Source organism: Pleurodeles waltl, chromosome 1_2, assembly GCF_031143425.1.
Source record: "Pleurodeles waltl isolate 20211129_DDA chromosome 1_2, aPleWal1.hap1.20221129, whole genome shotgun sequence".
In the NCBI taxonomy this organism is placed as follows: domain Eukaryota; kingdom Metazoa; phylum Chordata; class Amphibia; order Caudata; family Salamandridae; genus Pleurodeles; species Pleurodeles waltl.
Window position 1 is genome coordinate 75,294,217 of NC_090437.1, and position 27,393 is coordinate 75,321,609.

At 42.4% G+C, this 27,393-nt stretch overlaps 1 protein-coding gene across 1 annotated transcript in view; it reads left to right on the forward strand.

Annotated features, from left to right (window-relative positions):
• The window catches only part of LOC138296986 (stimulated by retinoic acid gene 6 protein-like), a 499,158-nt gene that overhangs the window by 345,473 nt on the left and 126,292 nt on the right, over window positions 1-27,393 (forward strand). The window contains exons 13-15 of the mRNA XM_069236505.1: window positions 10,153-10,201; window positions 10,291-10,408; window positions 16,779-16,898. Of these exons, the coding sequence (XP_069092606.1) occupies window positions 10,153-10,201; window positions 10,291-10,408; window positions 16,779-16,898 (287 nt within the window). The remainder of the gene's footprint in view (window positions 1-10,152; window positions 10,202-10,290; window positions 10,409-16,778; window positions 16,899-27,393) is intronic.

Sequence of the window (27,393 nt, forward strand, 5' to 3'; positions counted from 1 at the left end):
TGTATGCACTATCTGGTGTCAGCGGACCACAATGATCCAAGTACACACACTGTAATGGTTTATTTGAAATCAGAAGGGGCGTCTGCTGCGGGCGTCTAGCCGACGATGCTTTAATTTGTTGACAAACGTCACAACAAAGGACATATTGCTTCGTCTCTTTATAGAGACCAGGCCACCAGTAACGAGCCTGTAAAAGTGAAATCGTGGCAGCCACCCCAGCATGTGCAGAAGCCACCCCCTCATGTGCTGCAGAAATGAATCGAGGTCTCTCAACTTTATTGGGAATTTCACGTACACCAATGCCTGGAATTGTAACAGTAGCATTCAGCGCACCATTCAAGCAGTAACTATATTTTGAAGGAAATCCTTTAGGAAAGGGCGTGCCAGCAGCCGTAGCCTTTATGGCAGCTGAAATTTCTGTGTCTGGTTTGGAACTCGAACGAGTCACTGCGGCCACAGTGGCGACAGCCACTGCCGATTTCACGTCTTCATCAGCCAAAGTATTCCCAGCAACATGTATTCCAACGCGCTGGTGTCCAAGTGTATGCACAACATGGACTTTAGGAAGCGTTTCCTTCAGATCCGCAACCTTACCCCACAACATTTTATGTTTAATGGTGTTGCCTTTAGAATCTCTGAACCCATTCATCTTCCAATAGTGTAGATATTCGTTGAAAGACTGTACACAGTAGTAGGAGTCACAGACCAGCAAGGTTAAAATCGCCGGATCTGCGTGCTCCAATGCTAACAATAGAGCTTTGAGCTCAGCCAGCTGTGCTGTGCAATCTGCCAAGGTTTTCGTATAAGTATGTCGGGGGCAGAACACATCCCCCTCCATAGTGCCGCTCACCACCGCACATGCAGCAGAATACTGTTGTTTAGTCCCAACCGCTGGTTGCGCAGAACCATCGGTATACATGACCACTTGATATTGGTCAATAGGCAACGTACCAGCAGGAACAGGGTATTCCATTTCATATTGAAGAAATTCTTGAGTCTGCAGTTTAGGGTCAAATACATAATCTACATCAGTGGCTGTCAAAGACGTAGCCCATTGTATCCATTGCGGGTGTAAAGCTTTCGAATTTGGAACACTCGCTTTTGTAACTGCCTCTAAGGCCGGAATTGGGGAAACGACAACAATGCGTTGACCCTGGGCCAGCGGTCTTTCTTTAATAACAGCCATCTGTACTGCAGTGAGAATTTTCTCAGTTTGTGCAAAACGTTGCTCTGCAGCAGAATACAAGTGAGACTTGTATGCAATCGGGACTGTCTCCCCCTCATTAAAGGTGACATAAGTAAACCCAACAGCCCCAGGTATCACCCTGATGACTAAATGTGTCTTATTGTCCCGTGTGTGTAAGTGTTTAACTGCTAAGAGATCACTCTGTAATTCTCGTAGTATGTGTGTATGTTCAATCGTCCAAAATCTACTCGAAAAATTTGGGCGAATCAACTCGTATAAGGGTTTTATACGCGTCGCATAATCAGGAATGTAAGTTCTGCCAAAATTCAGAAACCCCAACAATGACTGGAGCTTCCGAACCGTATTAGGAGGCTGCAATAAAGCACATTTCTCCAAAAAATGTGGCGCTATGCTCTTGCCCTCACTTGACAACTCATATCCCAGGAAAATGACGCTGAGGAAGGCAATCTTTGATTTCTTAAAATTAAACTTATAGCCAATATCAGCAAATCCCACAACAATGCGCGATACACGCCTTAGATGTTGCAGAATCTCATCATATGTCAGATATATGTCATCAACATAGGATAATGCTTCAGGGTCGAACTCATGCAGCATTTCAGTTACACGAGCCGAAAACAGTCCTGGGCTATTCTTATACCCCTGAGGCAAACGACAAAAAAAATTCTGAGAGCCAAACGCACTGAAACAGGTATAGTCCCGACTCGCGGGCGCTATATTCTGGCAGAAAAATCCATTCGAGATATCTAATGTTGTCTTGTATTTTTTACGCACTATATTATTCATAAGCGCTGCGCTGTGTGAATTCTGTATTGCATATGTGCGTGTATGACTATTCAAATGTCGGTAATCCACCACTATACTATATGAATGGTCCGGTTTAGCTACCGGAAACAAGGGATTATTCATCGGCGAGACACAGGGCTCAATTACACCCTGATACTCCAATTGTGTACGAATTTTTCTAACCGATGCCCTTGCTTCAAATTTGATAGGATACTGCGGTTGTGGCTGAGGTTCGCCCTTTATCGGAATTACATGATAAGGTGATTGTCTGTCCCACCCCACGTTATTTCTATACAATGCGGGAGCCTGTGCTAGAGCTCATGATTTACTATAGGACTCCGCTAATTCTCTCGGAACAAGTGGTGAGAAGGAAGGTGTAATAACCTCCTCCCCAACCGGACAGTCGCGAACAAAGTCAGGTGGCCAATCTTGTTCGGCCAGCAGAACATCATATGATTTCACCACATGGTCCCAAAAAATGGCGTTTATAATACGGTCAATGTCCCCTTCCAATCGCAGAGTCACTTCATAAACTCTATCAGGATCAGAGACTCGCATATCCGCCGTCTCGACTTGTATGAAGTCATCAGTTGCTTTCACCTCCAGATGCTCTAGAAGACTCCGGCGAACTATTGTGACCTCTGCCGCGCTGTCTAACAGTGTTAACGCCCATGTCTTGTTCGTCAAGAGAACTCTCTTCTTGAGCGGCATGTCTAACTGAGACTGCTGCCACTTTCTTCTTTTTAAATTGCTGTTTTTGTTGCAGCGGTTTCTCTTCTTGTTTAATAGAAACCTCTGCTGAGCGTTGTGAATCCTGTCTCGGTTTCACGTACTCCGTCCTCCGCTCTGACCGCCCACCTCTCTCACTTCTCTTTTCCGAGGAGTCCTGAAAGGAACGAGATTGGCGTGTATCAGTATATTGATATCTATCAGGCGTCTTCAAAGTATCCCTATTCCTGAGATTATACTTATTCTGTGGTGTCTCCGGTTGCAGAGACTGTCCACCATCTTTCTTAGGTGTTTGCAGTTTCTTTTCCCAGCGCTTTTTCGAACCTTCAGGTTGTTGCTGTTTAGCATTATCTTTATTATTTTTACCCTGTAACTGGGGTTTTTGTGGTCTAGCCCCTAGGCTATCACGACCAATACTAGAATATGTTTCCGCTATTATTCTCGGAAGCTCCCGCTCCTGATTAAGCAGCGGAACATCCCGAAGACGCATTCGCACTGCTAGTGCTACTGCCTCTCCTTTGAGATTACTCAAAATAATAGAAGAAACTGTGGCAAAATTGCCCAGCAACTGCATGCCCAAATCTAAGGCAGGGGCAGCCCCATATTCATCCTGAATCTGTTTAAGCACGTCCGGTAAATTAGCTAATGTCGGTGTACCGTGTGCCGTAGTGTAGAGCGCGGCAAACACCGTGCCCCAGGTATTACAAAGGTCCACCGGAGGAACCATCCCGTACGGCAAACACATCGTCAAAATTCTATGTTTATCCTGAGGTCCCGTATGGGGAAATACTGCTTCCAGCGTATTAATTTTTTGCGCCAGCCAAAATGGAGTCTCCTCTCGTTTAGCCGGTACTTTACCCATAACTGAGTGCACAGTGGCCGGATTAATACCCGGAACCACAGCCTGTGGGTGCGCTGGAGCAGCACGCGCTGCATTCGTATTTAGTGTCTGCATGACAAACTGAACTAATCGTCTATATGTAGCCGTTAATTCTGTATATAAACGACGAACTTCAACCACTGCCAATTGAGCAACCGCAGGATGAGGTGTATATGTAGCCAATAGAGGCCAGGTAGGACCATCATTACTCAGCGGACCTAACCTAACTTGTGCTACTGCGTGTGGGAGGGCGCCATCAAGCCAATTATGGTGTTCTTGATAAGATAGAGGTATTTCTAAATAAGCGTAAGCCCTGTATTGTCCAGGGACATTCGCAACAGTGTATTCGTGAAAAGTATTTGTTCCCCCATCCACTGCTGGAAATCCGACCCAAGAATAAAAAAGTTCCGTTCTATAGGCTGCATGGGCGTCCACCACTAAAGTGACTGGACCCCCCTGGACTGTCAGTCCATGTGTCAACAGATGTCCCGTGAGCGGATGACGCATATTAATTGCTATATTCACTACATTTGGATTCGCCATTTTATAAAAAATAGCTTCAGGTCAGAGAAGGCACACCAATATCGGGGTTTTTCCTTTCAAAGTTCAAGCTTGAACAACCAACCACTAAGCAACAGGAAGCACCTATGCCGTGGCGGCGGAAACCCTCAGCCCCACGGACGTCTCCGTATACGGAACCGAGGAGTCAAAATATATATGAGACCAAGAGAGTCAGTCGTACCTAATCATTAGAGCCAGACCAAACGTTGGGCGCCATGTCGCATGGGCTCTCATTATTCTAAATAAGACTACTGGATTTCTAGGTAGCAGGATCTATAACGGTGTGGGGGACTGAGTCTGACCCAGGTGTAAAGAACTCTGTCAACCTAAATCCGGTTTTTGCTCCGGCTAACTAGCAGTGCCTCATTTCTCCCATGTGGAAGGAATGATTTGGCAGCCGAGCGCATGACATCTTTGGAACTTCTCAGGGAAGTCGTGGTTACTCAGATCCAAACCAAGTCTCTTATTTCCAATATGATCTCATATACAAATGACAAAGACAGTATAAGTTTTATATAATGTTTTAATAAAACGACTGTATTTTAGATATTAAGGCGTGAGCCGCAATAACCAGAATGATACAACACAGTAGGATTGAAATAGTCACCAGGAGAGTAAAACATAAGAACAAAGCTATCATATTGTCTAACAGTTTCTACTCTCCCTCTGTTTGTTCTATTTAGAGCACAGCATGCTAAGCTTCTAGCTTGTCTATTAGAATCACTGTGGAGACGTCAGCCCTCATACCTGAGCAAAGACCTGTGATCTTGGTTCAGCATCTGCAACGAGGCAGTCAGCGTCTAGTTGTGGTTCCCTGGTCGGAATCTCCCTCTTGCATGTATTGGGACAAGGAAGTGATTTTATAACTAGCATGTCATCGTGATCACAAAATGTCCCTACGCAGGAATGCCAAGTCTAAACTCCTACCACGTCTATCGGCAATGTACCAGACTGTATCCTTGACTGAAGCACAGAGTAAATATGTTATGGAGAACTCCAGTGCTGAAGTAGGCAAAACAGTGTGATATGAAATAAAAAACAACACCGTAGAACTGGCTATTTGAAAAATAACAGTACGAAGCCTAATAAAAAGCATGTAGAGCAAAGTGCACAGAGGCTCTAAGCTGTCAGCAAATGAATAAAATATATTCAGGGCAAAGTGCACAAAGGCCTAAAGCCTGAAGCTAAAGCGTAATGAATATGTAAAACTAACCACACTACAGAGGAAGCTTGCAGCCGACTGTCAATTTCAGGCGTTCAGTGACAGTTGGTGAGGGACCAATTTATTGCAAAATGCACAGACAAAACTATCCAGCAAAAGCTTCTTTCTATGAGTAATCTGTCACTTGATGAGACATTACGACTGGCAAAGAGCATTGAGACCTCTAAATTGTTGTTGAAGGAACTGGACTCCAGAACAACAGAAAATATAGGATTGGTGAAATCTCAAGATTAATTTTTTTTTAAATTAACAAAGACTTCTTCCAAGCCATTTTTTAAGCAAAACAATATTTGTTTTAGGTGTGGTAATCCAAACCATTTTAAGAGTGGTAGAAGCCGTCCTGCTAAGAATGCTATATGCAGGAAGTGCAAAAAAGTTGGACACTTTGCCAAAGTGTGTCAGAGTGGCACAATAATTGCTGGTTCTCAACAGAGTTTAGGGAGGTATACAAATAGGTATGGGGTAGCCAATGTCACAGAGGTAGTTGACAGTGATATAGACAGAATCCAAGAAGAGTTCAGGGACATGGTAATGATTGTTACAGAGGATCAGATAGTGGCTGGTGACCCTACAATGTGTGTGGATCCTTATGTTGAAATTGGTGTTGGTGACAAAGTTGTGAAACTATTAGTAGACTCTGGTGCTCGGATCACAATGATTACTCAAGAACTATGCAAGGAAATTTAGGGAGACAGATCTCTCTGTGCGCCTGACAGAGCACTTGTGTCCTATGAAGGGAGAAAGACTGAATTGGCAGGGTATTTTGAGGATGTGCTTGAATTTAAGAGAAGGAAAATATTTGGCAAGATTTATGTAACAATAAAAGGGTTAAACATATTGGGTTGGTTTCATCAAGGATTGTTTCAAATGGTCTTGAGGCCAGGTACTAAGGAACATGTATCTATTGTAAAATCAAACAATTACAGAGCCAGTTTAATAAAGGATTTCCCGTTGGTGTTTTCGGAAAAATTGGGCAACCATTGAAGGGTTTACGCATGTAATAAAAGTCAAGGAGGGAGCCATACCAGTCAAACATAAATTCAGGAGCGTACCATTCAGTGTGAAGGCCAAACTGGAAAAAGAATTGAAGGATTTGTGTTTGAAGGGTATTATTGAACCTATAGAATCCTCTTTATGGTTGTCCCCCGTGGTTGTTGCCAGGAAGAAAAATGGCGATTTGAGAATTTCTGTTGATCTCCGCTGCTTGAATAAAAATATTTGGGTATATTTGTATCCTTTGCCCAAAATTGCGGAGAAGCTGGTTACTATTGGTGAATCAAAATGGTTTTCCAAATTGGATCTAGCTGTGGTGTACCATCAGATTGTTTTAGAACCAGCTTCAAGACATCTTACTGCATTTGTTTCACCTTTAGGTACATTTTAATATTGCAGGATGCCTTTTGGGTTGGCATCAGCAGCAGCTGATTTTCAACGGGTTATGTCTCAGATGTTTAAAGACATTAAAGCGGTAGCTGTGTTTGTGTTTCAAGATGATGTTTTGATCCATGCAGCATCCAAAGAGGAACATGATCACATTGTGAGAAGGGTGTTAAAGATCATGCAGGAAAAAGGAGTTGTTCTTAGATGCAAGAAATGCCAATTTTTTTGAAATAGTGTTGAATATTTAGGACATGTTGTGTCTGAACAAGGAATTGAACCCAGACCAGGGCTAGTCAAAGCAATTATGGATGCATCTCCACCATCTGACAAAACTGGGTTGAAGTCTTTCATTGGTTTCTGTGAATTTTATTCACGCTTCATGAGTGATTACGCTGCTAAAACTAAATCTTTGACAAATGTTAAAGAAAAATGTTGCTTTCAATTGGAGTAAGGACTGTCAGGAGGCTTTTGAATGGGTCAAGTCGCAATTAGTTGGACCAAGAATTTTGAAACCTTTTGATCTAGATGTGCAGCGTATTATAACTATGGATGCTAGCAGTTTTGGTGTGGGTTCGGTATTGACTCAAGCGAAAGAAGGTGTGGAAAATACTTTGGGCTATGCATCAAGGGTGTTGAGAGGGTCTGAATTAAAGTTTTCTGTTATTAAAAAAGAATTGTTGGCATGTTGGTAGGCTATAAGGAAGTTTAATCCATATGTGTGGGGACACAAGTTTGTGTTGTGCACAGAGCATAGTCCCCTTGTTTCTATTTTGACTGGAGACAAAATCAGAGAATTGACACCTCGTATTTCTAGATTTGTCACAAAATTATTGCAATATGACTTTGATGTCCATTATGTTCCAGGTAACAAGAATGTCAGGGCAGATGTTTTAGCTAGATTCCCGACACTTGAAGAAGCTGGTGTTGGTGAGGATGAAGAGGAGGATGATGTTGACAACTGTTTCATAGCAGCTGTTGATTTAGAGGGTAGGTGTCCGATAAGTGAAAGTGAGTGGAAGAGGGAATTGTCAAAGGATTTGGGGTTGGCTCAGGTTAAGAAATTTGTAAAAGAAGGGTGGCCCAGAGAAAGAAATGTTCAGAATCAGTACCAAGCTTTCGTCAAAGTATCAGGTGAAATGTCCTTTGAAGACGACATTCTGATGAGGGGTGAGAGGTTTGTTCCCCCAGAGAGCCTGAGGAAAAAAATAGTTGCTGGTGCGCATGAGGGTCATTTAGGTGAAACACTTACTAAGCGCAGGCTAGGTGAAACGTTTTGGTGGCCTGGAATGGATCAATGTGTTGATGCTTGAGTGGAGGAATGTGTAATATGCAACAGTTGTGAAAAAGGGTTCAAGGTGAGGACCCCACCCTTACAACCTTTTGAGATACCCTCTAAACCATGGGATAAGCTGGGAATTGATCTTATTGGTCCTTTCAACACTTTACCAGGTTCATTGAGGTTTGCTGTAGTCTTACTTGACTACTACTCTAAATGTAATCAAATGTATAGGCGATCCCTCATCAAAGAATGTTATTGAATTTTTGAGGGATGTATTTCTACTTGAGGGGTTCCCTTCGGCTATTGTCCTCGACAATGGTATGCAATTTATTAGTCATGAATTTTAATAATTTTTACTAGAAGGAGATGTCAAACATATCAAAAGTTCACTATATTATCCTCAAACTAATGGCCTTGTAGAACACATGAATCATGTGTTGGGGAATTGTGTGCAATGGGCTGTTGCTAACAAGTCAAATGTTCAATTTTCTGTACGGCTATGCTTTGGTTTTATCGCACAACCCCCCCTTCATCAACAGGAGTTTCTCCTTTTGAATTGTTGCGTGGAAGGAAACCATCTTCTAAGATCTGTCCTGGTTGGACGTCCAAGTGGGTTACACAAAGTGATTGGATTGTGATTGATGATGTGGTCAGGAATAATGTCCGGATGGCACAGATCAAGCAAAAGGAATATTTTGATTCATCAAAGAAGGTCTATCCCCATCAGTTTTTGGTAGGGGATAAGATTAGAATTAAATTACCTGTTCACAGGAAGAAAGGAGAAAAGAGGTTTTCAGAACCAATGGTAATTGACAAAATATGTGGTAATGCTGTCTGAGTCAATTTGCGAAATTGGTCGAATGTTAATAAGGTGGTCAAGATCAAGGATATGTCTAGCAAAATGTGTGGTTCTGATCAATCTTTTGTGTTTCAGGGCAAACCATCTCATGGTGAACCCGTTGCTGAGAAAAAAAATCCATGAGATGTTAATAAGTTTGATCTTGATTGTTATGTACACAGAAGTGGCAGACAAAGGGTGAAACCTTAAAGATACCGTTAATTTTGTGATTCTATCCACTTTGTTTATACCTAGTTTTTGTTAGGTTTTCTCTAACGTTTCTGCTGAAATGTATTAGTAATGTTTTGACTTTGTGTTTTTATTATCCTTCAATGTTATGAATTCTTTTGTTCTTTAGTTTATTTATTTTTTACATTTTGTTTGTTCTTTTGTAGATCGCTTGCTTGATGGGTAATGCACAGTGTTTATAAAAAAAAAAGTTGTTTGCTATTTTGTTAGGGAAGAGGATAATGTAGTGTTTTGCTCGCGACTCATGTGTCTCGCGCTGGACAACGCGCACGAGGCCACGCAAGTCGAGCAAGATGGTTAGGAGTTATATGGAGGCGGTGGCTGTGACTTGACAGATCGCTGCGGTCTGTGTATTTAATAAAATAAATTACTTACCATTCTGCACAAAGTCTCTCTTCATCACAGAATTTTAATTGCAAGACTGCCATTCTGTTAGACAGAAAGTTTGCTGGTTAAAAAATGTTAAATCATCTTGTTGCAATTCTTCATTTCATTGCAATATGTTACCATGAGTATCCTACCCAGGCATCAGCCAAAATAATGCAGGAGCAGTGGATGATGGGAGGTAAAAAGGTAGTGTCAAGTTATAGATATCCAGATACTACATGTGAACATCGAATTACCATATGATGTTGAAAGCAAAGATGTATGCAATTTTGAAGGTCAAATATTCTGACGATTAATCAGGTTTTAAGACAAAGATGAATGACCCTCAGAATGGAAGCTTTAATATGCCAAACTTGATTATTCAGAAAATTCACATATAGTATCTGAATACAATTTACGTTGAGGGAATGCCTCAATGATTCAGAATTTGTGCACTAGTTAATGATATTTATGATACGTCAGCACTGATCATTAGGAGACTGCTTTACAAGGAAATTTACCAAGGAATACTGTAACAACTGTCAACTGTAGTGCATTGTGTTTAGACACTTGGACAATTACTTAACAATACATAGGAAAGCAAAATGTATTGTATCAGATTGTATTTTCAAATGCTTTTCTTTTGCTCAAACAGGCTGCAATAGCAAGGTATTCAGGCTGGCAAATTGCATACATCCTTTGGGGTATGTTTACAAAAATATATATAATTCTAAAATTACAATGCCTTTTGGATTCTTCCATTATTGAACTTGTTTATACTTTATTTTCACAGGATATAAAGTTATCCATGTGATCCAGTCTCTCATTGGACTGGCCATCATGTACATTTTTGTAGTGCCCATCATAGAAAACCGAGCATTGGAAATGCTGAAAGGCTTGGGGATTTCAGTGTAAGTGTGCATAAAATAGTTTACATTTAATCCACTCTTTGTGTCGTTCATTGGCAATTTTAAAACTATTCGTAGGTGATTTAGATTTCCTAATTATCAATCCCTGTTAAAGGAAAGAAAGATTCTCTAAGAACTAGATACACAAACACATCCTTCAGACCATCCACATCTGCCAATGGCGTTTAAGAAAGAAAGAAAGAAAGAAAGAAAGAAAGAAAGAAAGAAAGAAAGAAAACAAACTAACACAATTCATTTGACCCTGAGCTGCAGCCCAAAATTTCAGAAACATCATTTTGTTATATGAATTGATGCATGCCCCTTCTCCTTCCAAGAAATAGTCACCCGAAGGGATCTACTAAGAACTTTCTTTCAAAAAGTGACACTTGGGGAGGAGCAAAGATGGCTGCAATCTCATCTTAGAGATCTCTGCAACGGCCACACCTGTCTATCTTTCTTCCCCTGTGTCATCGTATTCAATTACAAAAAAGCTGGTGTGTGTTTGGAGACAGCCCCAAGGCCATTGTTGGATTCTTAAGCTGAATACGATTCCTGATGGTGGAGATCTTGTTCAAGGACGCAACATTTGATGGTCATGTAATTGCCTGAGTGAGAGGAAGAATTCTCGGCCCTCTGGCATGACAGTAGGAGACTTGGCCTGGAGCTCTTGGTCTCTTTGAGTGTGTAGGGTTGACTTAAATTCCTGAACCGCTGCTCCACAGTGAGTATTTTATAGAGGATGGGCTGTATCACCTCAGGAAGAAATTAGAGGCCTGCTTTTAAATTCAGAGCATTAACTGTCCATGAATAACCACTACTGGCACTACTGAGGTTCAGAAAAAGTTTGCAACCCTCATTTATAGCGCCTTTTTTTCTATAAACTCCGTCAACCAGAAGGTAAAGGGCCCCGCTCCCCTCCCTCCAGGTATGGTGTTAAACAGCTGCTAGAAGGCCCAACATTGATTCCCACATCAATGTCCTAAGTCAGCTGCTTTCTTCTACAGCACTCATTTACTTCCAAACCTCAGCGACAACATTGGGGTGCAAAGCACATTCCTAAGAAGCACATACCCACTTTGAGAGCACAATGAAGGCTGCATACAAAGAGAAAGCACAGCACATTCAGTTGTAACAAGTGAAAAGCACTGGTGAGAACACAGTACATTTAGTAGATCTTGGTGGGCACATCAAAGTACCACTCATTGTTCTACTGAAGAAAATTAGGAGCAAAAAGGCATGACTTGGCATTATTAAATACTATGGAGCATATTTGTACTTGTTTTGCGCCAAATTTGCGTCTTTTTTTAATGCAAATTCAGTGCAAAACTAACTCCATAATTAAATTTTGGTGCTAGACACGTCTAGCACCAAATATATGGAGTTAAAGTCATTTTTTGGACGTAGAAACCTACTTTGCGCCAATGAGATGCAAAGTAGGTGTTCCCGTGCAAAAAATGACTCTATGTTCTTAGCGCCATATTTATCCCCCTGTGCTAAAATCACACACGGGTGGGGTCAAATAATGGTGCAAAGCTTGCTTTGTACCATTATTTAACACCTGGGTCAGGGCAGGCACTAGGGGACCTGTGGGACTATTTCCATGGTGGAACACCATGGAATAAGCCCACAGATGCCCTCACTAGGCCCCAAGGACTCCCCCACCTACACCACAAGGACAGCATAAGATGGGGGACCTCATTCCAGGTAGGTGCCTGAAATGGGTCCCCCTACATGGCACTGGGTGCAATGGCCGTGCCCAGGAGGGGACCCTGGTCCCCTTGCTGGCCATTGGGGTGGTGGGCATGCCTCCTGTCTTTTCTAAGATAGGAGTCATGTGGTATGGATGGTTTTGCGTCAGAAAATGACACTAGACTGGTTAGAGTCATTTATTTTTACTCTAACCTGCCTAGCGTCATTTTTTGGTGCAAAACCCCCTTCTTCCACACTGCCAGCCCCACCCGGCTAATGTCATTTTGTTTATGCTAGCCTACGCTTTGACCGGCTTGCACCATTCCATAAATATGGTGCATGTCTGGTGGCGTAATGCAGTTTTGCACCAAAAAGTATTAATCGGGGCCTATATTTCTGAAGCTATTTTGAAATTCAGCAATTTGCAGGTCAGGAGTCATTTGGAAAGTATTAGATAAAAGGCAAAGCAATGTTTTATGTATTTGAGTAATCAAGTCCATAGTCATCCTGAAGAGAGGCTTTAGTGATTAACAAAGCCTGAGTGGTGAAATACAAGATAAAGCCAACTGCAAGTGAGTAGTGGCTTCACCAAGATAACCCTGCAACACCATCAAGCTCTGAAGCCTGCATCCGAAAAGGTGCCAGAAAAAAAATGAATAAATCATCCATTGACTTTATTATTTGTCTACAAGAAAGAACACAACGCTCACTTCCTCTGTTGTGGCCTCCCAGGACCTCTGATTACAGAACATCCTGCATAAGTAAGAAAAACACTTAGGGCCTGATTACAACTTTGGAGGAGGTGTTAATCCGTCCCAAAAGTGACGGTAAAGTGACGGATATACCACCAGCCGTATTACGAGTTCCATAGGATATAATGGACTCGTAATACGGCTGGTGGTATATCCGTCACTTTACCGTCACTTTTGGGACGGATTAACACCTCCTCCAAAGTTGTAATCAGGCCCTTTGTATTTTGATCTTGGAACTAATATGGTGGTGACAGATGTCAGGAGAAGACAAAGGGTCTCCATCTGGAGATGGTAAATGGAATCTCGATGGTTACATGACACTGAAGTAGCTCAACAAAATAGATTCTCGACTCTCTCAATCAGGACTGGTGAACCTGATGGTAGTAAAATAAATTGGTGTTTTCCTGAATTACTAACTGTAAGAAATGGGGTTTCTGGTTGGCTAGTGTGTGCACCTAAGCCAGACAGAAGTGACCACTCTAGTCAGAGCAAGTCAGTTCCACACCAAAGATAACCTGTGCTCACCCCCTGCTAGCTTGACTCAGAGCAGTCAGACTTATCCCAAGAGTTCATATGTAAAGTGTTTGTGAAACACACTCCCACCAGTGACACAATAAAAACACCACAAAAGACTCCACATAGGATTATATAAAAAATATATGGATCATATATTGGAAATATGTACCATAGGCCATAAACAAAATATATCAAAAAATACTGTGGTTGTTACACCACTACTGACTAGTACTCGTTTTCCTGACAGTGCAAGTATCTACATGACATATAGTCTAATATCAGGTCATGACATGCAGCAGTTTGGTTAGGGAAAACACCTAACTCCCCAGATGCCACCACGATTACGCAAATGACCACAGGTATCGCAGTAATAATGCATTAGGTATTGCAGGGGCATCAGGGAATCAGTACCATATATAACAGAATAAACAGCTGTAGTAGGGAATAATACAGACCTTTTATGGTGATGTCTGGTGAATCCCTAGATGCAGCAAAGCGCGGGCCTCCTGTGAGGTCTCACCCTGCCAGAATACAGTTTCTCGGGGCCCCCAGGACACTGCCCAAAGGACGAAACATTCTTGCTGCAGGCATAAAAGGGGAGGCCTCACTTGGCCCTCCAGGCCTCTGCAAAAAAAATCTGCAGTGTTAGCAGGCGCACTCACCCTCAGGGTGCTATGTACGGCTTCAAATTGGGCTTCTCAGGGAAAAGCGGGTCTCTCGACAATAGAGATGGGAAGCCGCAATGCTTCCCTGGACCCACACTGGTCGGGGGGCACAGTACCTTCTCTGGGCACGGTGGGTCAGGGATTGGATGAGGCTGCAATGGCCTCCCCACTCCAAGGGGTAGGCGGGGCACAGCATCCCCTCATGACTTGCTCACCTGGCAAGCTACTTCTCGCAGGTGGTGCCGGCCCGGACGTGGGACTGCGGGCAGATCCTTGGTTCCTCTCCTCATTGCAGGCAGGCCCTAGGTTCCATTTCTCACACCGTGGAATACCACAGTGAGAATCCGATGCAGGCTATAACTCCCCTGCGGCTGCGCACCATGGCTGCGGCCAGCGTAAATGAATTTTTATCTATGCATCACAACTAGGTACACTTACGAAGTAGTAATCTCATGCAGTGAAGGGGAGTGGGTGGCACAAGGCTTGATTTACCTTGTGAGTTATTTGAACACCCTCTAACTTGTGAGTATCTGGACATTTACAATCTCCTCTCCAACACTTTCCTATCACAAACGTAGTCACTATTTGCTCCGAAAACGGCTGAACGTAATTCCCTTCAAGGAGGGAAGGAGAACATAACACCTCTACACTTCGTAGTGACGTAGCAAAGGGGTTTCTCCTATGGGAAAATTGGTTTCTCTGGGGGTAGAGACACAAAATTGAAAAACAATGTGCAATTTTACAGCAGGACTGCTTTTCCCCAGCGTGTAACTATGCTTAACATGGATGAAAAACAGACATTGTCACTACCATCCCTGGAAATCTGAGAATGGGCACCTTTACCAGCATTCTGCTGTCAATATCTATGAGCAGAAAAAAATAATAAATTCGCACCTGGCGTGTAAATTTTTGGAGTGTTTTGTGACTTGAGCCTATGGTGTTTATTGCAAAATGAAGTATTAACCTAAAACCGTCACCATGCCCAGTACCCTCTTTGTCACTGAATTACATTCTGCACGACCATAGCAATAATCAGCACAGGAACAGTCACACTACTCATCCAAGCCGTGCTCAGAAGATCCTCAACCACTCTACAGAACATCAGCCCCACTAGACACATAGGCCTTCACTATTCTCACCGTCTGTAAACCTTTGGCCTCATTCCTTAACCCCTGGACAGACTCCGGACAACCTCGCCCACCCTTCGCATTTGCAGTGCATAGCCATAGTCATCACCATCCTCTGCAGCCCTCTGCATGCTCTGCATCTAAGCTCCAGGGGGTTAGAGTGGAGAACACATTTGCCCCTGGGTAAGGAGAACTTCAGGAGGAAAACGGAACATGTACTTCAATCTCGGTGCCTCAAATGTATTGTCCCTATTTAGGACCTAACAATCTAGAAACACAAGACTTATGGAAAACGTATGCACATTAATTATGTCATTTAGTCTTTTTTGGAGGAGGAAGATGGATGAACGTCCAGATAAAAGAGAAAATGATCTTCCATATCTGCTTGTAAGCAGGACACTATCGCTCATATCATACTTTGTAAACATACTCAATTTTTCAATAACCACAGTATTGTAAAAAAAAAAACATTTTGAGAGATTGCAACCTTGTTTGTCAATCCTGTGGTAAAAGTAGGGTAACCGAACATTTTATCATTCCAATATATAGACATTTTGAACTTTTCTATGGACTGCTACATGAGGGCAAGTATCTGGCTCAGATGTTCCACAATGACGTACCCTAATCACGCCACCAATTAGCAATACTTGCACCGCTTCCGGCCATCTTACTTTCGTTCTATGTGAAAAATAAAGCAAATAAAGTGATTTCTCACATGATGCAAAAAAAAATCAAAGACCTATTTCTATGAACATTTTTGTATTTCTTGGTTACTTCCATATTTGTTGCCTGCAGATATCACTCATATGGCTTTCTCTGTTTCTCTGTTTACAAAGGACAATACTTTAAAATATATTAATTATCAACTTTTATTTCTTGTATTTATGTAGGCTTGATGGTAAGCATTGAAGATAATTCTGGATTGTATTAAAAATCACAGAGCTATTCAAATTCATTATGCAGGAAATGTTACATTCCACCATTTTTGACAGAAAATATTTGGCTTTATTTAATTGTGCTTCAAGCTGTATAAAATCAGAAAAAAATAGAGGATGTATGTATCTTTGTTGTTGCACTCTAATTATGATGTTTGTTGAGAGGCAGGCAATTCAATGTTCGTATTCAAACTCACACCATGGTGGTGGAATGTAACAGCACCAATACATTTCAGAGTAATCAATTAATTCCCTAGTGATTTAATTTCTACCAGAGACTTTATACCAAAACATCATGACTAAATCAACTGTGGACAGGCTAATGTTTTTCACTTAACTCATTTCTTGTATTTTTACGTAGGCCATCACATATTAATAGATCACACGACAATCAATCTCATGCATCAATAGACAGTGCTCTTGAAATATTACCTCAAGTTGAAAATTCATCAAAGCACAGTTCTTATGTTATGTTATCTTAGATGCGGCATAACTATCAGTCTTGTCAAATGTAACATATCTATTCATCTGATTGATGCACGTTTTGGTGCTCAAACCAAGATGTAAGGCATGTTCTTCAGGGCAAAATGTAATTCAAACAGAGCAGGAGATAAAATATCCATATAATTTGTCTGTTCATACATTTGTGGGTGACCTTTAATAGTTGATGCACTTATATTTCTTTCTAGTCTGACAGTTACATTGGTCATTGTGCTTGTGATAATACAGACTACAATAGCCTCTGTTTTCTTCCTTCAACCGAAAATGTCACCTGAAGACAAGAAGAAACCATTAGCACTCAACAACAGGTAAGTCCTTATGCATCTTCTTTTTTTTTTTACAAATAACGGCCGCCAGATTCAGATTGGAGGTAAATGACTCAGTCTCCCACCGCAACCTTCCAGGGACCAGAAAGACAATGTATGTCTGGGTGGCAGAAGAGAGCATTAGTCCAGGACAAGAAATTGGTTGGAGTGGGCGCTCCCATCATGATACGAGAAAGGATGAGGGTACTACCAGAGCTGACAACTTTGGAACTGGGGAACCAGGTTCGACTCTTGGTGTCAGCTCCAAATTCGGGGCAGTTTGCTCCATGTAAAAATGCTAATAAAAAGATAATTCCTAATGGTCTATTACAGTGGAGTCTTCCTCAGGGACTACCTTCATATAGCAGTCAATGCGCACCTCTTGTTTCCAATGCACGTCCTCGTGAGTGTTAAGACAAATAAACTATACACAGACACACATATATACATACATTTTTTGGATGCCTTAGATTTACATTTTCCCCACTCCCTTATTGTGTATTTTGTGATATGGTTTTTATATGTTCTCTTGTCCGTAGTTTTTCACTGTAATGATCCAAATTTAGTACACACAATGTGTAATGACATTACAAATGCTCACTGGGGCTTTATAATCATCACGTTTGATTTTGGGTGTTAGGTGTCCACGGCGCATCAGAGTCAATTATGAGGCAGGGTGAAATTGATTTTGATGCAAATGCTCTTAAATGTAAGCACTTGCACACTAACTGATGTATTCAATTCAGCCATTATGGCTATATTATACTATCATTATGCCAATAATATATGTCCATCAGGGCTCATTTGCACCATCTGATGATATAAAGCTGCTCATTTCATATTACTTTTACCTACTAGGGCTTTACACCATTATGAAACATTACATCCCTTAGTACGGATGTCCATCTATTAATTTCCCACTTGAAAGAATAGTTCTGGGTTCTAAATGCCTATCCAGTAAGACGTACGTCAGTACCCAGCAACCCTTGGTAACGATGCGTATGTGGCTTTAAGGGACTCGCATATGTGACACGATTTTACTGTCTGGCAGATCCTTGATATCACAAACGCGGTGAACTTGGTGGATTTGATTTGCTACATTGTATCCTTTACATGTAAATTTTTGGCAGGGTTAAGTTTGATACTTTGTATTCGTTACGTGAGGATGTGTTGTTCCTTTTTTATTGGGAAGAACAGATTGTAACATGGACATGTATTGTGTTGTAAATTGTGTTCACGAAGAGTTGCTGTATTAATTTCGTTTTCTTTCAATTTTGTTTTATACAATTTTGTTTTTGAATGTACATTACCACATGAGCACCAGATAATTGTGTTTGTATTTCACTTAAATTTGATGTGAGCTGGAGGTTAGTTTAATTATAGTCTGTTTACCATGTAGTCGTGATTGGTTGCACAATGTAATCTTCACAGGCGAAGCGATTGAACCCGCTCTTGAGAAAGGCTGCTAAGCTGAAACACGTGTCTGTCCCTGACTTCGCAATAAACGTATTACTTTCATCGTAAAGAGTGCCCTAGCTGTATTTTCTTGCATGGTATCATTGACATGGGTGCCGAAGCTCGCTTCACGGCACCAACGCACTTAGGTGGGTCTGACCGGTAACTCGCAGAATTGTTTGAAAGAATATATATAAATATATATATATATATATATATATATATATATATATATATATATATATATATATATTTTTTTTTTTTTTTTTTTCACTGAAAAACCAAAGGTTACTGTGAAGTTATAGTTAGGTTGTGAATTACTGGTACAAAACCATAGAAATTCAGCAGTTAGAGTTCTTTTAAGTAACTATAACACGCTCCCTAACGTATCTATACCTCATGCCCTCGCCATGCACATTTGTCTGACCAATATTTTATTGAAAATGTTGCAGTGATAATATGAAAGGTGGGATAGATGGTGTCATCAGTAATATAGGAGGAGTAATTAACTGTGCATGGTGAAGGCGCGAGTTATGGTTACCTTATGGAAAGTTTCAGGGTGAGACATCAAGGAGAGCCAAGAGAAAAGGGGGGGGGGGTCACAAAACATGTTTTCACCATTCATTTTTCCATAGGAAATGGCTAAACTGAATTTTACCAGATGTCTCAAAAAGCAAGCTATTGGTTCAGAAAATGTGCTTTTTGTGATTTGGTGTAAATCCATAAATTTTTTTTTTAGAAAAATAACGTTTAAAAAAGTTGTGTATTTCACGCCAAGGGGAGGATACATAGAGGCAAGATATTTCTAGATAAGATCTGATTGGATGCCACAACATCAACTTAGTTGTGGTGGCAGCCCTTTTAGGACTCGGGAACTCAGTCCTCTGTCTTGAGAATAAGTGTAAAAAATATATAGGGGACAGGATAGGAAACTTCCATCCCCTCCGCCCCCCCCCCCCCCATTCTCCCGCCCCCCAAAACCCTGGTGTTTTTTTTTCTTTAAATGTTACCACAAATTCACGATCAGCAGTAACACCATTATTTTAAACAAGTGGGCTCCCACCTTATATTTAAAAAAAATAACCATGTGGTGGGGGACACTGACCATTAATTTCCCTGGTCCTTGTAGATGCTCCGGACCTCATCCCCAGGGGTAGCATTCATAATTAGAGGCTCACAGCCTCCCCATTCCAAGCTTTTCAGAGGTCATGGGGACCCAATCACCCAGGGCTACATACACTCATAGGGGAGGGAGGCATGAGTCCCCAGAGACTTTCAGAGGCCCCAGGGACCCCTATCACTGTGGTCACAGTCATTGTTAGAGGAGAGGGCATCAGGCCCCTCTCCCAAGGAGATTAACAAGTCTCAGTCATCCCAAACCCTGGGGCCCCAACACTTAAAGTGCCCTGAGTGCCCCAGTGCCCACCCAGGATACCCACAGCAATTTTTACCGATGGGACTGCGGTAGGTAGCCTCAGTCTGCACTGTTTGTGGTGTGGTGGGAGCAGCTTTCCTCTGCTCATGCTGAGTGGGAGCAAACCTGTGTCCCCTACCTGCAAGAGTGAGGCAGGGAGTTCCATTTTTCCCTGCCCGCCGCACTCTTGCAGGCAGTGAACTGCAAGGTTCGGGGGTGAGGTCCCTTGGATTCTGCTTCTATCATCATCTGGTGATGGTGTTCCCAGTGCCACTGGATGGCTCAAGATGAGGGCCCCACATTACTTCCACAAAAACCCAAATTAACCCTAGAGGGTGAGGTCCCTAAGACTCATGACCGCTTAGCAGCTGCTTTAGGAGCAGCCCTTATTTGTATAACTATGAATTTGTGGGTTTTAAGGGTACTTTTCAGAATGTCTTCTTTCTTGTACACTGACTTACATTTAAAAGGCACAAATGCAGCAAAAGCCAACTGGAATTAAAAATGTTCTACTACTTTATGCTCCCACAAGTCTTCCGATAAAAATGGTAACTCACTTTTGTGGGTAGGCTTGGTACCTGCACAACAAAACACAACATGAAAGCATCACATTTTTCCACTGAAAATGAAGCCTTTTTCACAATGTGGGTAGCTGTTGGTTTTGGAGCTTAGTTCAGCCGGCAACTAGGTAAACCAAGTCAATCTGTACATTTTTTAAATCTAGACACTTAGGGGCATCAAGGGGGGGGGGGGGGGCTGATTTGTATGAGTCTCCCTGTTTTTTTTTTTTTTAGACAGAGTCCTTTGCAAAACTCCAACCTTAACTAATAAAACACACTTTCCTTGCATTTCTGTGATGTAAAGTTCTGGAATCTGTGGGGAGCCAAAAACTTCCCATCATTTCCCTAAGTCTCCAATATATAGGGCATATTTCTTGAGTGGGTAGTCCTAATGCCCACAACAGGAAGTGGCCCAAAATGCAACATGGATGGATTGCATATTTCCATCGAAAACTGACCCTTTTTTCCAATGTTGGTAGCTCTAGATTTTGGATCCTAGCTCAGCTGGCAACTAGGGAAACCTAACCAGTTTGTACATTTTTGAAAACTGTACAACTAAAGCTATCCAGGACGGACTGACTTGAGTGGGTCTCACCAGGTTTTTGTACCCGGAATCCTTTGCAAACTTCAAACTTGGACTAAAAAACACAATTTCTGTGATTGAAAGTTCTGGAATCTGTGGGGAGCCACGAATTTCAATCCACCTGGCATTCCCTCAAGTCTCTTGATAAAAATGGTGCATCACTTGTGTGTGTAGGCGTAGTGCCCACAGGAAATGGCCCAAAACTAAACATGGACAAATTCCATTTTTCCACCAAAAAATGACCCTTTTTTCCCAATATGGGTAGCTATAGGTTTTGGATCCTAGCTAGCCAGCACCTAGGGGAACTTAGCCAACCTGTACATTTTTTAAAAGTAGATACATAGGGATATTCAAGGTGGGCTGACTTGCATGGGTCTCAGCAGTTTTTGTTTTTTACCCAGAATCTCTTGCAATCCTCAAACTTTGACTAAAATACAAATTTTCCTCAAATTTCTGTGACAGAAAGTTTTGGAATCTGGGTGAACCTACAAACGTCCATCCTTTCGACATTACCCCAAGTCTCCTGATACAAATGCTACCTCACTTGTGTGGGTAGGCCTTGTGTCCGTGACAGGAAATGGGCCAAAACACAGCATGGAAGCATCATATTTTTCCACTGTAAATTGACCCTTTTTTTCCAATGTGGGTAACTGTAGGTTTTGGACCCTAGCTCAGCCGGCACGTAGGAAACCTAGCTAACCTGTATATTTTTGAAAACTAGATACCTAGGAGTATCCAGGGTGGGCTGACCTGTGTGGGACTCACCAGATTTTATTTTACCCAGAATCCCTATCAAACTTCAAACTTTGACTATAAAAAATACATTTGCCTCACATTTCTGTGATGGAAAGTTCTGGAATCTGTGGGGAGTAAAAAAATTCCATCCACCAGCATTCCCCAAGTCTCTTGATAAAAATGGTGCCTCACTTGTGTTAGTTGGCCTAGTGTCAGTGACAGAAACAGATCAAACTAAGGTCAGTGGGCATCTCCTGGGGCAGCATTTTTATCAGAACAAGTGGGGTAATACAGAGTGGTACGAATTGTGTGGCTTCCTGCAGATTCCGGAACTTTCCATTACAGAAATGGAAGGCAAATCAGTGATTTCAGACAGAGTTTGAGTTTTGTAGAGCATTTTTGGTAAGAAAAGCTTGTGGGATCCATGCAAGACACACCACCCTGGACTCTTGTGGTTGTTTAGTTTTTAAAAATGTCTGTGGTTTGTAGGTTTGCATAGGAGGCACCACAGCAATGCCCCAAATACTTTTCCTTTCTGATTATTATTGAATGCATGACTAGTGAACCTTTACTAATAGCTCCCATGACAGCCACATGAGGCTGAGGAACACGTTTTACATGTGTCCTTAGCACACTCACTGTGGAAAATCCAAGTTCTTCCAGTTTGTGGATGAAAGTTGTGGGTGTCTAAGTATGCCTTTGAGGTGTCATTCCTCGAAATGATGGAGTCTATCTACCTTTGAAACTAAAGCAAGCATGCTGGGGAACACTGCCAAAGTTCCCTAAAGAAAACATTATATACTATGAAGAACAGTATTTTTTAAAACACAAGGTAGGCTGTGAGAACGCAGCATATGACCCATCCACTGTTATGTGCAGTGTTGTGGCTGTAATGCACTTATCATACAGTAAACTGAACATCTACTAATATTCTGACGGAGGATGAACATGGCAAACAGGTCAAACATTTACCCACGTACCATAGTCATTCAGTGTTTGAATTCGTAGGTGAAAATAAACGTCATGGCATGTGTATCTGTACTACCTACACTATCTGCCTTCTACCTACGTAATATCCTTGTGAAAGCACACCTACCCTAAGCTTTTCTTACCCGTTGATATCTCTGTCCTCATTAGAGTCCTGACTAACCCTGTACACTTGCCAAGTAAACCTATAATAATGCCTTTCGCCCCTAGCTACTCGAAACTCAAGAAAACATGTCTTTCATGCGTCTTCAGCACATTTACTTTGTTAAATTCAACTCCTCCCAGTTTGTGGATGTAAGTTGGGGGTGTCCGAGTATGCCTTCTGAGGCCTCATTACTCGAACTGAGCAACCATATCCACAGTTAAAACTAAGGCAGATATGCTGGGGAATACTGCCTAAGTTCCACAAAGTAATGAGCCAAACAAATGTCCTGTGGGACTCATTCACAGACACTTCTACTTTTGCTTTGAAAGTGTGAAAACTCAATTACTAACTTGCATAATACCCAGGGCCCCTAGAATTATGCGGTAAGAGAGGACCAAATTATGTGGCAGGTTTGAGTAAATTATACGGTAGGAAAAGGCAACTTATGTGGTACAATGCCACACATTTTGTAATGATATTACTTCATTATTCTGTCCTTTTTAAACTTGATAACACTCTGAGAGCATTGATTGCACCTCATTAGTACCAGTTTAACACCGAAAAATAACAATAAACCAGAAAAAGTTGACCAGTCTAGCTTTGCAAATGGCCTTCCACTGCACAGCAACAGGTGTTATTATTAACTTTTGAACCATTTGAGCTAGAAGCAAACTTTTTTTGTTAAAACCTGCAGATTATAGGGCAGATAATGGATTATGTGGCAAATGCTGGAAATCTATAATTATGTGAAAATCACTGCGGCTGCACAATCACATAATTCCAGTGGTCCTGATCATACCCAGTGTTATTGAAAAAGGATACAGGACACAATATCTTGTATGATTATTGTTTTCACATCTTATTCTAAAGATATGAATACAATCATCGTACAAGCTATTGTGTCCTATACCCTTTTGCAATAACATTGGTTATGATAGAAGTTACTATTTGAGCTTGCACACTTTCAAACCAAGTAGAAATGTTGGTGATTAAGTTCCACAGGCCATTTGTTTGACTTATTACACTTATTCTGACTCTTGTGGGCTATCATTGTGGTCCTTGTGTTGTACACCTAGTTTCCCTATAAAGCACTTCAAAATCTAGTAAATCTTTTAAACGTTTGCCACACAGGGTAATCCATGACAATGTGGCACATGATCGGTCCACCATTATACACAGTGTGGGGACTATGATGCACTTGTAAATCAGTGAACAGAACACCTACCACTTTCTCATGGTGGATAAAGGTGTCGAGGGGGCCATAAGGAAAGCCATGATTTCTCAAGTAGAGGAACTAAAGTTCTGCAGTTACTTGCCTAGTGTAGTTGTGGCCCATGGAAGGAAGGTATTCATGCATAGCCATTGAAGAGTTTGCCTAACAGCAGCTCCACCTTAGTCAATTTACCAGTACTTCACTTTTGTATGGTACAATATAAGGCAAGTTGGAAAACACAGGGGTGGCTGAGACGGGCACTGTGAACAGTAAACATAACTCTCCTGCCCCTTTCGGTACTTAGAGCAGACTTTATAATGACAACATGGTCGAGCCATTTTAAGTGTTTCAGGAATGCAATCAGCAAAGTGTTGCTCCTGCAGCCTTGCCACGTTCTCAAGAACATATGAAGGTGAGGCTTCTGCTTCTGTAGCACTAAGACTTTCAATGATGGACAAATGAAAGTCAAGGAAAGACTTGAGTCTTCCTTTGGGTGTCTGACAATAAACATCATACACATTGTATAGTACCACCTGGCTCAGGTGGGTAAACAACTACATGTAGCAAGTGTGAGTTTTACGACTTGCATTGTATGGCTGAAGAACCTGCTCATTCTCATCTAACCTAATTACTTGTTGTAACCAAGTAGCCAGGTGGGACTGTGAACTAAGGACACCTGACCCTAAACTGTGAGGGGGAAGTGCTCTCATCATGAATTGAAGTGAGCCCATACACATCACGCCTATCCAAGATCTTGACTACAAGCAGTTTGTTGGACCGCAATGCAGTGCTCTGGAATTTCTTGACCTACTTACAAACAAGCTCCTGCGGGAATCCTTTGCAGCAGCAATGAACTGTACCACACGCCACAGAGCCAGTTTTGTACAACTTAGTGAAGAGCTCTACTCTTGTACAAAAATTGTCCACATAAAGTTTATGACCTTTGTGAAGGAGTGACTGGACAAGCTGCCATACAATTTTTCCTGTGACTCGTGGGAGGGTAACCTACATGGCTTAGAGTGAAGTCCTTCTCTGTGTACACTCTCAAGCTGCACGGCCCCTCCTCCCACCCTATATTATATTATATATTTTAAGGCTAGGCACCAGGAGATAGGGGTCCCTGGGGCTAAAATCAGTTGGGAATTGGGGGGGTGGCCCCCTGTCCCAATAAGATATCACATGAGAACATCCCCACCAAACAAATAATTACTTATGTCATGAAGATAAGAGGAAGGGCACTGGTTTGGTGAAGATGTACGTCTTTGTAGTCTCATTGGCCTGTCTATAGGAGGATTGATGTTATCCCAGAATTTTGGAGAAAAACGCACGAGTCACACTCATATTGCCAAATTCACACAATGTCACTGGAGACATTTCCTCATGGTCTACAACGCAGCTCTACTGTTGAATACACACTGGACATTTAACCAAGGAGTCAGAAAGAACTCCACTTGGGTAGATATTCTATGCAAAACTGTGGACAAAAGGACAGGTGAGGTTCCTTTGTGGTCGAGTCACCCACACAGTTACTGGCACACCCACACAGATACTCAAACACCCACTCACAGACACCCTCAGACACTCACTCAGTCACTCATACACCCACTCACAAACCCACTCAGACACTCATGCACCCAGTAACAGACTCACTCAGACACTGATGTACCCACTCACAGACCCAATGGCGGGGGCATGAGTTATAGTTACCTTAGGGCACAAGTTACAGTTACTTGAGGTAACTCTAACTATAACTGGTGAATTTCTATGGTTTTGTACATTTAAAATGTGAGCTTAACTATAACGTCCCTGTAACCTTTGTTTTTTTAAGTGAATAAATATATTCACTGAAAAAAACAAAGGTTAAAAGGACATTATAGTTAGGTTCTGAATTTACTCAGCCTTTGGCCATGAGCGGTGGGGATAGGCCACAGGGCCTGGCCTGGGGCCAGGTGCTGTGGCCATCCCCCTATACCCACCCAACCCCGTTCTGTGTTCAGCCTTCAACCATGTGCAATGGGTGTTGGCTGCACGGCTTGTCTCTCTAGGTGTGAGAATAGGTGTGAGAGGGTGTCCCTGAGTGTGAGAGTGGGTGTGATAGTGTCTGCCTGAGTGTGAGAGTGGGTGTGAAAGGGTCTATGAGGGTGTGAGAGTGTCTGTCTGAGTATCAGAGTAGGTGTGAGGAGTCTATGGGAGTGAGAGTGGAAGTGAGAGTGTCTTTGTGAGTAGGTGTGTAAGTGTCTGTGTGGGTCTGTGAGTGGGTGTGTGAGAGTCTGAGTGGGTCTGTTAGTGACTGAGTGGGACTATGGGTATTTGCTTGAGTCTCTGAGTGTGTCTGTGAGTGAGTTCCTGAGTCTCTGAGTGGGTCTGTGAAGGAGTGCATGAGTCTTTGAGTGGGTCTGTAAGTGGGTCATAGAGTGGGTGCAAGAGTGTCTAAGTAGGTCTGTGAGTGGGTGCCTGAGTATCTGAGTAGGTCTGTGATTAGGTACATGAGTCTCTGAGTGCATCTGTGAGTGCGTGCATGAGTTTCTGAGTGGGTCTGTGAGTGAGTGCATTAGTCTGTGAGTGGGTCTGTGAGTGGGTGGGTGAGCCTGAGTGGGTCTATGAGTATCTGTGTGGGTGTCAGTAGCTTCTATAAGTGACTCAGCCATAAAGGAAATGCTCCTGCCCGTTTATCCAGCAAGAGTCCACACTTTTGTTCAAAGAACAGCATTCTGCCAAGTTTGTTGAAATTCCGTCCAGCAGTCCGGATTGTAGTCATGTTCAAATCCCTGTGGGAAAATCAATCAATCAAATTTTTTTATAGAGCGCGCTACTCACCCGTGAGGGTCTCAAGGCGCTAGTGGTGGGGGCGAGGGGGGTTACTGTTCGAACAGCCATGTCTTGAGGGTTTTTCTGAAGAGTAGGAGGTCTTTTGTTTTGCGGAGGTTGGTGCGGAGGGAGTTCCAGGTTGTGGGGACGAGGTAGGAGAAGGCGCTGCCTCCTGTGGTGGTTCGATGGATGCGGGGGACTGTAGCTAGTGCAAGGTCGGCTGATCGGAGTTGCGGGTGGGAGTGTGGAAGTTCACTCTTTCGTTGAGGTAGGTCAGGCCGGTGTTGTGGAGGGATTTGTCTGCGTGGATGAGGATCTTGAAAGTGATTCTGTTGTCTATGGGGAGCCAGTGAAGAGATTTGAGGTGTGGTGAGATTCGTTTGTGGCGGGGGAGGCCAAGGACGAGGCGTGCGGCTGTGTTCTGGATTCTCTGGAGTTTGCGTTTGAGTTTGAGTGTGGTGCCGGCGTAGAGGGCGTTACCGTAGTCATGTCTACTGCTGATGAGTGCATGGGTGACTGTCTTCCTGGTCTCTGGGGGAATCCATTTGAAGGATTTTTTTAGAGTGCGGAGTGTGTGGAAGCAGGAGCAGGTTAGTGG